The sequence below is a fragment of the Augochlora pura genome, chromosome 2 (genome assembly GCF_028453695.1).
Source record: "Augochlora pura isolate Apur16 chromosome 2, APUR_v2.2.1, whole genome shotgun sequence".
Taxonomy (NCBI): domain Eukaryota; kingdom Metazoa; phylum Arthropoda; class Insecta; order Hymenoptera; family Halictidae; genus Augochlora; species Augochlora pura.
In genome coordinates this window covers 58,588-72,406 of record NC_135773.1, presented here as the reverse complement: position 1 = coordinate 72,406, position 13,819 = coordinate 58,588, and the positions used below count along the sequence as shown (strand labels likewise).

Genomic DNA, 13,819 nt, shown 5'->3' with positions numbered 1-13,819 from the left:
GGGGGGGGGGGGAGAGAGAGAGAGAGAGGGGAGACAAGCAAAAGAAGAAAAAGCGGGAAAGATGTCGTTAATCTGGAGGTTCTGTTGTCGCTTTATCGTTCGAACGGATGTTTGCTGCAGCTAACTGCATACGATAAGTGTCACTGGAAGGAAGGCGTACATTTGTCTACATCTCTCTCTCTCTCTCTCTCTCTCTCCCCTGTCTCTCTTTCTCTGTCGTTTTTCGTTTCAAAGTTGAAACTCGCTCGGATTTGCTGGATCGCTTGGGTCTTGATTCCGTGGGTCTGTAGTTCCGTCCATCGAGAAGACGAGGACGAGGACTCGGCTTATCGTAGGTATACGCTGGTAGGCGAGTATACGAGTATACAACCACGGTATCCAGTTGGTAAGCGTAGAAGTAAGCCCGGAGCGCGAACCAAGCTAGAGGATTGGTGGAGATGATGCAGCTTGGGATTCCACGCATAGTCAAGGGGTTTCTGGTTGGTTGGTAAGTGGGACTAGCCGGGGCTCATAGGCGGCATGTCTTCCACGAGAGCTCGCAGTCTCATCCGGAACTGGAACGCATCTAAGCGCGCGCGCGCGTTCTTTCTCAGTTGCACGTTCTTCCGAAATTTCGTGGAACCGTCGTCGTTTCATAGGTAATCGAGAAAAAGAAACGTCGGAACGTCGAAACGAACATCCAGAAAGTCGCTGCCCGTCCTGGACGGCCGCTTCTCGTTCTCGAAACTGCTGCACCATTTCGACAGCTCGACGCGACATCATCTTGTACGCTGGTGGGCCACGTTCAACGATCGAAGCTCGAACACGCTGGCGGATCGATTTGCGAGAGCGGAAGGTCAAGATCGAGCTTTGATTCGAGCTTGCGATCGGGGCCAAGGTTAGGGTCAGGATTAGGGTCAAGGCCAAGATCAAGCTTGAGCCCGAAGTCGATATCCAGTACCACGCATCGGACTCGAAGCCGAGCCGAGCCGAGCCGACCGACGTCGAACGTACAATTGAAAGTTGAGCAAGGTCAGAGCATCGACTCATTTGCTGGTCGTTTAAACATTTTCGGAAGGTACGAAGCGATACACAATTTTCTCCACGATAATCGGTCGACGCGACACGCTGAAATATTATAAATATATTTTTGGAAAAACGACGAATCGACAGCCGTCGGTTACGACCAGAGAAAGAAAAGAAACCGTTGCAACGACGAAAGCAGTGCGCATCTTGCGAAATAATATATTTGATCGTTTGCAGAATTTCATCGTTCCTCTATCGCGTCTACGACGAGCGAACCGTTCGATCGAATGGTCCACTTTTGTACTTTTTATAATCGTACAACGCAAAGCAAGTATTTGAAAAACTAACGCGTCGCGACTGTTTCAAGTGTTTTCGTTTCTCTCGATACAAGAGATGCGAGAATTGTAACGAGCATTCTATCGATGGGTACGGACACGAAAGATGAAATAAAACGGAACGCGAGTCGATGTAAAGACACTCGGTCGGTGCCGCTTGATCCGTATACGTTATATATGCACGGCGACCTTGAAAATACGAAGAAAGATAACGGCCCGCGAGGAACGCGAGTACGCGAGTACGCGAGTAACGCGAGTACCAGTTAACCTAATTTCACCACATCCGCGTGGTAAATTACATCGCGCCATAATTACCGTACCACCCTGAACACCTTCGCGAGAATAAAAAATATAAACGACGTTCACCGGTTCATCGATCGGTCGGTTGGCCGGTCGGACACGCTCGCTGCTCGCCTATTCGATTTTGCTCGCTCAATGTTCGATCCTACGATGTTTATTTGGCAATTATTGCAAGTCCAAACGCTTCTAGTCCAAAAACGCCCGGAATACCAGCATGTCGTGTTGCATAGAATTCAAACGATCTTGTAATCCCGTAATCTCGTAATCGGTCGCGTCGGAATATAATCGAAATAGCGAAACTTTCGGATTTCAATAAAATTACGATCGTTAACGGTTCGCTGTTTAAACACGTGTTCGATAGAACGAAATAAAATATACAACGAAACAGAAACAAAGTTTGAATCGAAAAAAAATATTTTTGGTAGACGTCAACTTCTTCTGTAAAGACTTTTCTATTTTCAACCCCGCTACTTATGCATGTTAAACTGCCAACTCTTGACTTGAACCGACGTTATAGTACCTCTATCGTTCTCTCCACTGCTTCCAGATTAAAGAAAAGATGAAGCCTATCGATGGACTGGCTTGGTTGATCATTCTGACGACAGGAGCCGTGGCTTTGCCCTCCCAGTCGCTCGCTCATCTTCGAGGCGTGCAACCCAAGTCGAAGCAAACCACGCCAACCTATTTCGGCCTGGATAAATCTGCGAGTTTTCCAGCTGAATCGAACAGCAGCCCTATTACCAAAAGTGCGACTGGAACTGGAACTGGAACTGGAACTGGAAATGGAAATGGAAATGGAAATGGAAACGGAAACGGTAGCGGGAATGGGAATGTAAACGGCAACAGCATCGACGTCGATTTCAGAATTGGAACTGGAAACGCGGGTAACGACGAGGTTGACGACGACACGGTGTCGAGGCCGATATCCGTCGCGGCGTCTGCGACCACGGCCATCGACGATCCTGTTATTCCAATGTCGTCGCTGTCGCTTTCGTCGCTGTCGCTCTCGTCGCCGTTATCGTTGTCGTTGTCACCCTCGCCGTCACCGTCCTCGCCGTTCTCAATGATCTCGCCGATGTCGACCGGCCAGAACGGGTTCACCCAAACTATCGAGACAATGCCGACAACGTCGTTGCCAGCATCTTCCAACACCGAGAAATCTATCGGAGCATCGACGACAACGAACGGTACGACGATCGCAGGAGGGACCGCCGCGCCGATCAACGCGAACACAGTTTCCGTCGAAACATCCTCGAGAACCATTACTCCTGTACAGGACGCAGAAGGAAACGACGATGCGTCGCTGACGTCGAAAAATTTGACGACTCTCTTCGAAAATTTCACGACCACCCCGATTTCAATTTCAGCGAAGGAAACGCGAGAATCGCCTGGAAAAATTCGACCTCAGATCAAATTAACCACCAATTATACGAGCTTAACCGAGGTAAGAAAACTCACGATCTGTTCGATCGTTCTTTCTCGTTCCATACTCGATTTTTTGAGAAATCCAACCCCCGCTTCGATCGCGAGGAAAATTGATCGTGAAACATCGATGTCGAGCAAAAATTGAATTTCAATTTACAGATCGATCGGAATACTTTGTCCCCGGAGCGCAAAACGGACGAACGAAAATAAATTGAATGTATACGGCGGCATAACGAGCGCGCGCGCACACAGTGATTTAAAAGTCGCTTTCGGTGGCCAACATTAATTTAACGATATCGCAAATTACTTGAAGTTTTCAAGTTAGAGTTGTCGAGGTTGTATCATCGAGCGACTTTTGCCGCGGTCACTTTTGTTCTCGTATAAGCTAAGCGATCACGAAAGTGTGTTCCTCTTCGACCAAAACATTATTCAATTCGAGTACTTTAAAGTTCAGGAATGCAGAGCTACAGAACTAAAAAGACTTACAGGGCTACAAGGGGCAGAGGTCGATGATACCATGCTAAAATTCGCTTCACAACTTTCATTCGTTGGAGACAGATCCGCTCGCGACTTGTACTTTTTCCCCGTGAAAAAAAAATCGAAAGTACGCCGCTGACGATTACCGAGTGCCTAAAATTTATACTCGTCGCTTTGAATTTTGCGGATTTTGGCTTTGATATTTCAAAGGATTGTCATTTTATAAGAAAAGCAATCTATTCGCGATCTATTAAGTTTGAAAAATTGATTTTTGCCCAACGAAAGCGACGAGTCTTGAAGCAATCGAGCGATAGAACGATAGAACGATAGCGTAGAAAGGGACCCAGATTCGCGAGCTGTACAGAGAGAACCGTCAAGTGTCACGAACTTGAGAAAAAATGTCATATGGGTCGGTCTAGAAAGTTACGGACGTTGAGCGAGGGTACGACGCGCGTTTTAGCCTGCGGTCTTTCGCTGCTCCGCCGCGTTGTTTCGCTTTGTCTCGAATTCGTTTCGTTTCATCGAAGCGTTCTCATTACCGACGACTCGGCTGCAAACGATCGTTACGCGTTCCGTGGATCGGCATCTCGTAACGGATCGCGACGCAGACTTTGTCGGCCTTCTTCGTCGTTTCTACACAAGTATTGTGGCATCAGGTACCACACGTACACGATGGTGTAGGACCATAGATTGTCGTAGCGCCACGTACTTTCTCCCACGTTCTTTCCGATAGCGCGATTCCCATTTCGGTTCATTCTCTACGCGTGTACGCGTCCCCGAGTACGATATATTACGAAACGTTTCATGGTCGGTCAACTGTTCCTTTCCGAGGACCCGTTAAGGGTTAGGACTGGGTTAAGGTTAATGGACGAGATGGTGCATCGCGCTCGATCCGTCCCATCTTTCTAGGCTTTGCACGCGGTTAAGCTCGACGAGCTACGTACGCACGAGTTATGAGTCAACAGTGACCATAGTACGAAAACGCGATCAACGATGCAACATCCTTACTCGGTTGCGCGAGTCTTTACGCCGCTTTCATTTTCAGTTTGCAAAGTTAGACTTTTCCATTCGAGAAAGTTTGTACCAAGAATCCGAAGATGGATTTTCCATCGGTGCCGCGTCCAAAGCGAACCGCGCGCATTTCTCGATTGTCCTGGCATTCTTGTGCGACGATGTCCGACGACGCGAGGGACAAGGACAGGAGCGCGCCCGCGCGCGCGATTCTTTCGCGTTTACGTCGCTCGAATGAAAAAGCCCTAGGGGGCTGCAAATTCCGTTCCATTCCATTCCGTTCGTTTCGCGTTTCTTTCTTCGTATACCCGTGTGACTCGCTTCGGTTGAACGCGAAGCCGGAGAAAAATAGTAAAGTTTTTCGAGCCGTTCCGCTCGAAACATCCGAGAAAGAATCGTTTGGACTCGCTTAGGAAGTTGTCACGAATCGCGTTGCTCGCTTTAACTTTGCAAAAGGAGGGCAAGTGTTCATGACCGTGACGCGCGAACGGACCGACCGACCGGTGTTAATATCGGTAGTGGAACGTGACGACGTGAGAAAAATAATACAAGAAGAAGGGGAAAAGAAGCGAAGAGCAACGATAACGAAGAGAAACGAAAAGAAACCAAATCGAACGAAATGAAAACGGAGGGGCTAGCCGACGAAAAAGAAAACGTGGTAGAAACGAAGAAGTTCGATCGAGAATCGACGAAAACGATCGAGCGAGGATGGCGTCGAGCTTCGATGGGTATCGACGAGTCGCCGCGAACCCAGGGGTTCCTTCTTTTCTTCTAGAAGAGATTCTTCGAAAGATCTCGACGTCTCTTCGTCGAGCGATTGTTCGATAAATTCGTTCGTCGAAGCATCGCGAAACGGACGGGAGAAACAGTAAATGGAAAAGCATCGAGACTTCGTAAAACGGTTCTCCCTCCGTAAAATCGAGCCAATTACACGGACCACGGACGAGATTCTTAGAAACGAACGAATAGAGCGAATAGAAATCCACTAATCGACGTCGACCGAAGTACTCGTCGAGTCGTGCGGCACGGAAGCCATAATAACATTGCGTCATTCGCGATACAACAGTCGAGTTTGTGGTCCGCCGGAGATTGCGGGAAGCGCCGAGGGACACTCCTCGGATGTCACGATCGCGCGCATTCACGACTCCGACTTTGGCTTTACCTCCCGGATTCCTCCCTATTCTATCCTACCCTATTCTATTCTATTCTTTGCAAATATTCCGGTCTATCATTTGATGACCATTGTTTCCGCCTTTCAATTACCGCTGCATCGCGAATACACCAACCATTCGCTTTGGGTGAGGCAAAGGCAATCGTCGAACCTGTAATGGGTGGCAAAAAGAACGGAAAAGGGGTAACGGTCGGTGGGAGGGGGGAGGGGGGGGGGGGGGTTGAGAGACGTAAGGAAGTTGAAGGAAAAATGAAGGAAACAACGTAATAACGAGTTTAGCGAATCACGCGATAGGATCGCGCGAGCGTACCTAGAGAATCACCGTGATTCGGGATTTCTTCGTGCAACGGGTACAAAATGCTTCGACGCGTATCGTTGCGAACGAACGAACGCAACGAAAGGTAGAAACGAATAGGGGTTTCCCGCCATTCGGGTCGGCTTGCGGATGCACCGGTGTATCGCGGTAGAAACCTAATTCAAAGAATTATTTTGTTTCTCGATTTCTCGGATTCCTAGACAGGAGTACGATTACCGGAAGGTGCAAGCGCGGCACTCGCGAAACCAACGAAATACCACTACTATCCGCACAATCAGCACATTTACCTACTGCCGGAGTGCGCGGTTCAACAAGTTTGCAACGCTGTCTACGTTCGACTGAATTTCACGCAACCTTTGTGCGCCTGTCCGGGAAGATATCGAGATCCTTGCAGCGCGTCTCTTGACAGCGACGATCTCCACACTACCGAGCTGGTCACGGACCCACGGACCAAGGTTAGTCGTTGTTACGGTTTTCAAAACTTTTACTCTTTTATTTCGTTACAACGTCGTTGAAACAACTCGAGCTTCGAATCGTTCAACTTCTACGCTCCAATTTTGTCGTCGCTTCCATCGTCGCGCTTAGATCTCTTCTGATTTTCCTCGTATAAACGAACGCTTTAGACAACTAAAAACGCTATTCGTCGACGAGTTAAAACGCTAATCGTTTACGACGTTCAAAGAGTCGAGCAATCGATAACAACAGCTTACACGTTTTTCTTTCAGCTTACTATTTTTATTTTCGCGACTTTCGGGACGGTTCGATGGACCCGTAAAGACGACAACGCGATCGTTTATAGTTGACAGGTTGACGCGCGCCGGCTGGCGCATCGCTGTCCACTACGCGCCCGAAAAGGACGCGACGAAACGCGGAAAGCGTAAAGTTCTTCGAGTTGACGCTCTACGAGAACGCAAGAAATAGTCTCATTCGCTTTCAGCCGGTGCAACGAGTTTCCGAAAGAGCGTCGCGCGCCGACGCCGGTCGCGCATCCATTTCATCAAACTGGTTTCGATCGAACGCAACAAACTATGAAAATTTGCGGCGAACACGATAGTTCTCTGCTGACTAGAGACTACAAACTAGAACTCGACGGCGACAAACTATTTCGTAGCACATCGTTAACGTTGTCGCGCTAATCGAACGTTTCACGTTTTACAATCCAGGCTCTCACTTTGGTGAAGACTTGCGAACCGGTGGCGGAAATGAGAGAATGCAGAACACCGCGAGATTGGTCTCTTCTCGCGTTGCAGAACGTACGAACAGGAAAATCTCATTATCTGGTAATATGCCGCTGCCCGGACGCCAATATACTCGGTAAGCCTGCGAATCTTTCGATGCAATGCTCATACGGCTACGATATATAAAATACGACGCAACCGCAGCCACCACCTTTTCCCCCTACAATTATAGATTAAAAAAAAATATTAGTGGTTCATCGGTTTCATCATGGACATTGTCGATGGTTACCGTTCTCGTCTCTAATCTACGAAACGACTATGTTTCCCCGATGCAAGATTTTTTCTTTCTCTTTCGTTGGTCGTTCTTCCGACGACTCCGACTCTTTTATTCACGAAACATTGACCGATTTAAGAAGATTCGGGTACGCCGGTAACGTATCAATAAAAGTCTCAAGGGCGGCGTTTTTCAGCGAAGAGCAAAAAGAGTTTCGCTCTTCACCTCGATCAATGTCTAGTCGCTACCGTGGTCATGACCATGACCACGACTACGACTACGACCGCGACCGCGACCGCGACCGCGACCGCGACGTTTCTTTCGTCGTTCTTTGGGACCGAGCTCGTGCGCGACTTTGTCATCCGATCGCCCCGTTCATCCTGGCATTCTTACTATCTTCCTTTGTGTTTAAGAATCTACGAACCCACGAACCTACGAACCTAGGAGTCTGCGAACCCACGTCGTGACCGTGAATCGATAATTTCAAATAATCGTAAATAATTTGATGCAAATTCCGCTTCGCAGAAGGCCCGATGAGCCACGACCAGCCGACTTATGCTAGCGTGCCAGGAATTCGTGTCTACGGAATGATGTGTGTACAAGGGAATAGAAAAGGCCGACCTTTGCGATACACGCGAAGCATAGCGGGTGAGCGACGATCGTCTCTGCGTTCAAACGCTTTACCGTTTTCGACCTTGTATCGAGTCAATCGTGCAACGACCGATCTAATCTCCCTTATTCGCAGATCGTCCAAACAAATACGCTGCAGAGAATCCTGTCCGCGTCGACGCCGAAGAAACGGACGAACGACTAAGCTTTCCGTGGTACAAGGTGCAACAACTAATGGATACAGCAGTTTGGAATTAAAATAATGCATCTTCTTGAACGTATCTTCGACGTCCATATAAGGAGAACATCTCGAAACGTGCAATCCGCTTATCGCCATTCATCCTTTTATTTATTATGCGTTTCGCTTAGCATTTGTTTCTTCGCTTTCTCTCGCTTTCCTACGATTCGCGATTGGTCTTCTATTTAATCTTATTTGTAACGATGCTGTCGCGTCCGCGTACGCGTTGGAGCGTGCGCAGCTAGAAGCTGAAATTCGAACGAATCGACTTACTCCACGGAGAAACTTATTTCGCTCTATTTAGTCTTCCCGAAGATCGTAGATCTGTCGCCACAGCGAGCAACTTGGCGTTCGAGAGTACCAACATTTTGCGCGGAAAACCTGTCGCGCACTGGTATTTTCGCCAAGTCGCGTTCGTTTGCCGTTTCTTATTTCGAATGAAACGATATCGTCTATGACTTCGCGGTCGTAATCGCGCGATCGCGACCGCGCGTTCAACTAGATGTCCAGTAGGAATTCTTAATTAATAACTTAATTTAATAATTTAATAATTTAATAACCTAACAATTGTTATAATTATTAATAATTATTATAGTTGTTAACAATTTATTGTACTTGTAATAATTATTAATAATTAGAAGTAAATAGTACAGTGGTAGATTCTTTGATCGAACGCAATAACCTTCATCGTCCAATATCCTTCGCTCGCATTCTTTTTCTAATCGTTTCTGCGTGTAACAGAACGCATCGGCCAAATACAATCGGCACTGTACTTATACGATTAGAAACATTGATGAGTAAGGCGTTTGTAGAAACGAAACATTTATCGGTCGATCGAGTAGGAAAGATTCGAATAATTCGGGGAATGGTTCCACCAGCATGACACCGGTATCGTCGCGTTCACCAGACAACCAATTGTTACGAAAAAAATATTTTGAGGTTCGACTTACCCAAAACATCCGAGTTAACTAAAACGCTGCAGCTATACATCGGTGTAACCAACCGAGGGCATCTAGAGTTGAAGGCTCGGCGACAAGCTTCTTTACATGCTGACATCAAAAGTCCACCTACACGGCCTTGGTTCTGGCCGCAATTTTCACTGCGAGCAAACGAAACGCGCGACTTTTAAATCAATCGTTCCACAAAAAGAACATAAGAGAAAAGAAAAATGGTAAGGCGGTCGAACGGCGGCCGGATTCAAATATATTTCGGCTACTGTGTGTACAGCATTCTAGGATTTCAATTTCGCTATACCCTTGGGAATCTTGACAGATGATCCATTTCTTCAGGACGAAACAGACACCCGTCATAGGTTCTTCGCACAGCGGCCCGGCAAGCGTTGCGAGTTGAAATCCGCTAACCATACTGCTTTCGTATCTGATACATTGCAAACGACATTACAGATATTTCCATAGTCCATTACGATTATTTCAATTCGGAAACGCGAATACAATTGTCGGGTACTCACGGAAATCGTGGATCGGTAGACTTTGAATGAGCTTCCCAAAATTTGTTCTGTCGGTAATCTGTTTCGTTCAAGAAGATATTGGGACCGCAGTTTCGCGGTCCGAACGACCATATCTTGTCTAAGATATTTTCTTGACCCGCCTCTCGAAAACCAATCGATAACTCGTGCTTGAACACGGCAAGCGCTTTTTGCTTTTTCTCTCCTCCTGGCAACAACGGTTTCGCCGTTGCCGTTCCCATTTCTTCGTTCTCGTTCTCGTCCTCGTCATCGTCTTCGTCCTGTTCTCTCGCCACTTCCTGCCCCTCCTCCTGTTTCGGGTTCAGTTCGTGCTCTTGCTCCGTCTCCAAGGATAATTTCCCATGTCGACGATACATCGACTTGATCAAACTCGCGTTTTTCTCCAAAATCTTGGTAACCTTTTCTGGCAAAGGTCTGGCGTCTATTTCGAAGTAGCATCGCCGATTTGCCGTCCAAGTGGTCAAGCTGACGTCTTCCGGCTTTTTTTCGATCGCCTCGTTGACCATGTCGACCTTGGGCGGAGGTACGACTGTCTCCCGGAACGGTACTATAGGCTCCGATACGTTTACATCGACTTTGGCGTATCTCAGTCGCAGATCTTCCAAACATCGTTCCAAATGCACTTCTCCGGCAGTATTCAGTACAATTTCCCCGCTCTCTTGAATGCGAACTACGGCGCAAGCGTCTGCCTGATTCAACAGTTTTAAACCATTGATCAGAGCCGGTAAATCGTTTGGATGTTTCGGTTCCAGAGCAACCCTCATTATAGGGACGCCGAACGACATAGGTTCGGAAAACGGAGGACAGGCAACGGTGGAAGAAAGGGTGGCCGTCTTCAATACGTGTTCCTCCAAGTCACCGATTCCGAAGACGTTACCAGCGGTGACCGTATCCGTAGGTTCCAGTTCCCTGCCCATTAAAAAATAGAGTTTTCGTACGGTGACTCTGGTTACGTGTCTGCCGGCTTTCAAGTCCTTGAGCGTGATGGTCTGGTCCGTCGGTAACTCACCGACTCGCCGAGGATCGTGTTTCGGCCCTAAAACGTACACGGTGCTACCCCTGGTCAACCTGCCGGAATAGGCTCTGGCGAACGCAATCAACGCAGTTTCATCGCATGGATTGGTCGTTTCTGTCGTCGCGCCGACTTCAGTGGCTTCCGCGACTTTTTCTTTTTCCCTTTCCTTTTCGATTGCTCCGCCGTACCATGACGACGATCTCGCCTGGTTCTCAACGACATCGCATTCTGCTCGATGTTCCGCTACATCTTGTTCTGCCTTTTTCTCGACAGCCTTGTCCGCAGTCTTCGCCGCGTGCCTGAGACGCGCGATATCTTTTCGTTGCGCCAATTCCTCCGGAGTGAGCGGTTTCGGTTTATTTTCTGGCAACGTTTTCTTCTCGGCCGGGAACATTTTTGACACAAAGACGATCACCGGCGAACCAAGGGACGAGTCACAGGCTGAGAAGGCTTCTTTCAAGCGGCGCGTCTCGTCGGGTAACGAAGAAAAGTCGAAACGTCCACACAACAGACGTTCAATCTTCTCGGTTGTCAAGTTGTTGGGCGCCGGGACATTCTCGCAGACAGCGTCAAGGCAAGCTCGAGCCAGTGGCAACCACTGCGAACAAATGGCTTGCAACTGAGCTTTGGGATCCGTGTGTCTCAGATCTCTGCTCGTCAACTTGATGTCGAGTTTCTCCGCCATCGAGCTTATCTTCTCCTTGTCCTTTCTTATCATTATCGTTTCGTATAGCGTCCACAAGTTGTCCAGAATCAGCTGAACGAATAGGGGCTTCTTTGCTTTCTCCTGAGCACCTTTCATGATCCTTTTGGTCTTGGTGTTTGCATAGAAATCGCCCCAGAGCGTTTTCGACAATACCGTTTCGCTAAAACCCAATTTTGCGGCAAATATCTTGGCAAAGTCCTTGACACCGAATCCCCAGCCATCTGTCGCACTCGAAAATAAAACATTACCTTGTTCGGGCGAGAAATATAGGCCGGAATCGTCCATGTCCTCCATCACCGACTGCCAGTCGGTCAAATAACGTTCCGAAATGGTTCCCGATGCGTTCCTCGAAACTCGGTCTTCGCCTCTCGCTACTGCTTCTTCTTCATTCTGTTTCTCCCTTTCCTCCTTTCTCACCTTCTCGTTTTTCTCCTCCTTTTCTTCCCGTTGCATCGCGTCGCTGGCAAACAACTCGCCCATCACAGCGTTCACCTGTTCGAGTACTTGGCTCAAGTGCACGTAAGCGTCCAACGGCGACAGTTTCATTTCCGTAATCAACCTGTCGATCTTGTTCAAAACCAAGATCGGCTTGAGACCCTCGGCGTACGAAGTGGACAGGGCACCCCGCGTCTGCGGGCACACTCCCTCCACCACATCGATCAAGATGATCGCTCCGTCGCATAGTCGAACCGCCGACGAAACTTCGGAAGCAAAGTCTACATGACCCGGCGAATCGATCAGATTCACCGCAAACTCTCGATGATCGTACTCGTGGTACAACAAGATCGAACTGGACTTCATAGTGATTCCACGTACCTGTTCGTCCGGTCGACTGTCCAAGTATCGGAGCTTGCCTGCGAGTTTCTTCGAGATAATTCCATTACTGGCCACCAACGAATCCGCCAACGTGGTTTTCCCATGATCGACGTGCGCCAATATGCAAATGTTCCGAATATTGTTCGGATTCTTTTGAATGTCTGATAATTTTTCCGAGCTGATTAGTCGCATTCTGCAATCGCTTGTGTCCAATCGATAATAACAGAAAGAAGAATTTTCAGAAATTGTACAAACATTGATACACGCGTCACCCTCGCTTTACCAATTTCGTTTTAGAATCGAATACCAAACGTTCGGTTTTTATTTTAGATATCAGTTTCCAGATTTCAGATTACAAACTCTTTGTTCTCAAACATCTCCTCTACATTTATCTAAAAAAATTTCGACGAACCTTAAATCGGTTCTCTATGAAGCGACATAGAGCGAGAATGCGCGAATATGAAATGGAATGAAAAACCAACGATGCGTTTTATCGCGTATTTGTTGCGAGTATCATAGAGTAGCAATATGTATACCAATTTCTGTTTTTCAATTGGTAACAACAATAATCACTATTTCACTTTATTTGGTTTCCAAAGAACGTAATGTTCAACGAAGACCAAAATGTGTCGTAACCTCATTGCTTGCATCCTCTTGGTTTTCTTCAGCATACCAATATTTTCGTACAGTGTGCTGTATCGATCGGAACGGAAACGAATATCCGTTCCAAGATTCGTACGTTTTCTTCGATTTGTTCGCTTCGTCGCTCGTTTTACAGCAAAACGTTTTTACGTTGTTGTACGTTATTCGTGGAGGAAGAGATCTTTCATACCTATTCGATTATCGTTTCGAGGTTAGACTGCTACAACCGCTCAAAGCACGGTCAAATTATTTTGCTCTCGAAATCGGATGATTTCCCTATGCGTATCTTTCTGTTATTTCCCAACTTATTTCGAACACCGAGCAATTTCAATGGAGCATCGTTTCACAGGTTCTCAACACCAAAAATATGTATATATTCTCTGAAAAACCAACATGCGAGTCAATTTATGTACACCTCGACCTTGCGGAAAACCGTTTTCAATGGGACACACGTACAAGATGCATGCTTATACATACTCGACGTCTCAACGCATATGTACAGTATAGTACGTTGTACGTACCTGTGATATACAACGTACACGTGTACACACAACGAAAAAGGAAACGAAAGTATGGAACACCGTTGCCGAAATTCCCTCGAATGCCGCGCGACTCAATCCTCAACGTTGCGAACGAGCAGTTCGATAGAGTTTCGGGTAGAGGCAGCTCAGTTGCCAGGGATGCTCTTGCGTTAGTGATTGGACGAGTCGCGTCGCTCCACTCAGCTGCCCCCTACATGTGCTCCCTCGAGCCACATAACATTCGACGGAATTGACAAACAACGGTGTTGTGGATTTGTTCGCGGACACAGTTCT

General features: G+C 47.5%; 2 protein-coding genes across 9 annotated transcripts in view; one reads left to right on the top strand and one right to left on the bottom strand.

Annotated features, from left to right (window-relative positions):
- LOC144478483 (elongation factor-like GTPase 1) overlaps nucleotides 1-13,690 on the bottom strand; it is a 24,976-nt gene extending 11,286 nt beyond the window's left edge. Inside the window, exons 1-5 of one of the 7 annotated variants that reach the window (XM_078196410.1) lie at nucleotides 13,461-13,690; nucleotides 12,999-13,384; nucleotides 9,808-12,564; nucleotides 9,594-9,716; nucleotides 9,290-9,438 (exon numbers count right to left, since the gene is read on the bottom strand). In XM_078196410.1, the coding sequence (XP_078052536.1) occupies nucleotides 9,290-9,438; nucleotides 9,594-9,716; nucleotides 9,808-12,564; nucleotides 12,999-13,033 (3,064 nt within the window). In that variant the 5' untranslated portion in view covers nucleotides 13,034-13,384; nucleotides 13,461-13,690. Of the gene's footprint in view, nucleotides 1-9,289; nucleotides 9,439-9,593; nucleotides 9,717-9,807; nucleotides 13,441-13,460 lie in introns of those variants that run through there. The other 6 variants (XM_078196408.1, XM_078196412.1, XM_078196411.1 and 3 more) reach the window with 6 other exon arrangements.
- Dsx-c73a (doublesex cognate 73A) lies at nucleotides 573-9,306 on the top strand. Of its 2 annotated transcripts, none has more exons than XM_078196430.1 (6): nucleotides 573-1,011; nucleotides 2,188-3,084; nucleotides 6,241-6,495; nucleotides 7,204-7,354; nucleotides 8,018-8,140; nucleotides 8,238-9,306. In XM_078196430.1, exons 2-6 carry the CDS (start codon nucleotides 2,200-2,202, stop codon nucleotides 8,357-8,359), a joined length of 1,536 nt encoding a protein of 511 aa, XP_078052556.1. In that variant the 5' UTR covers nucleotides 573-1,011; nucleotides 2,188-2,199; the 3' UTR covers nucleotides 8,360-9,306. The 2 variants fall into 2 exon arrangements, with proteins under 2 accessions (XP_078052556.1, XP_078052555.1); XM_078196429.1 differs by having other exon boundaries at nucleotides 573-1,057.
- Nucleotides 13,691-13,819: the final 129 nt, after the last annotated feature.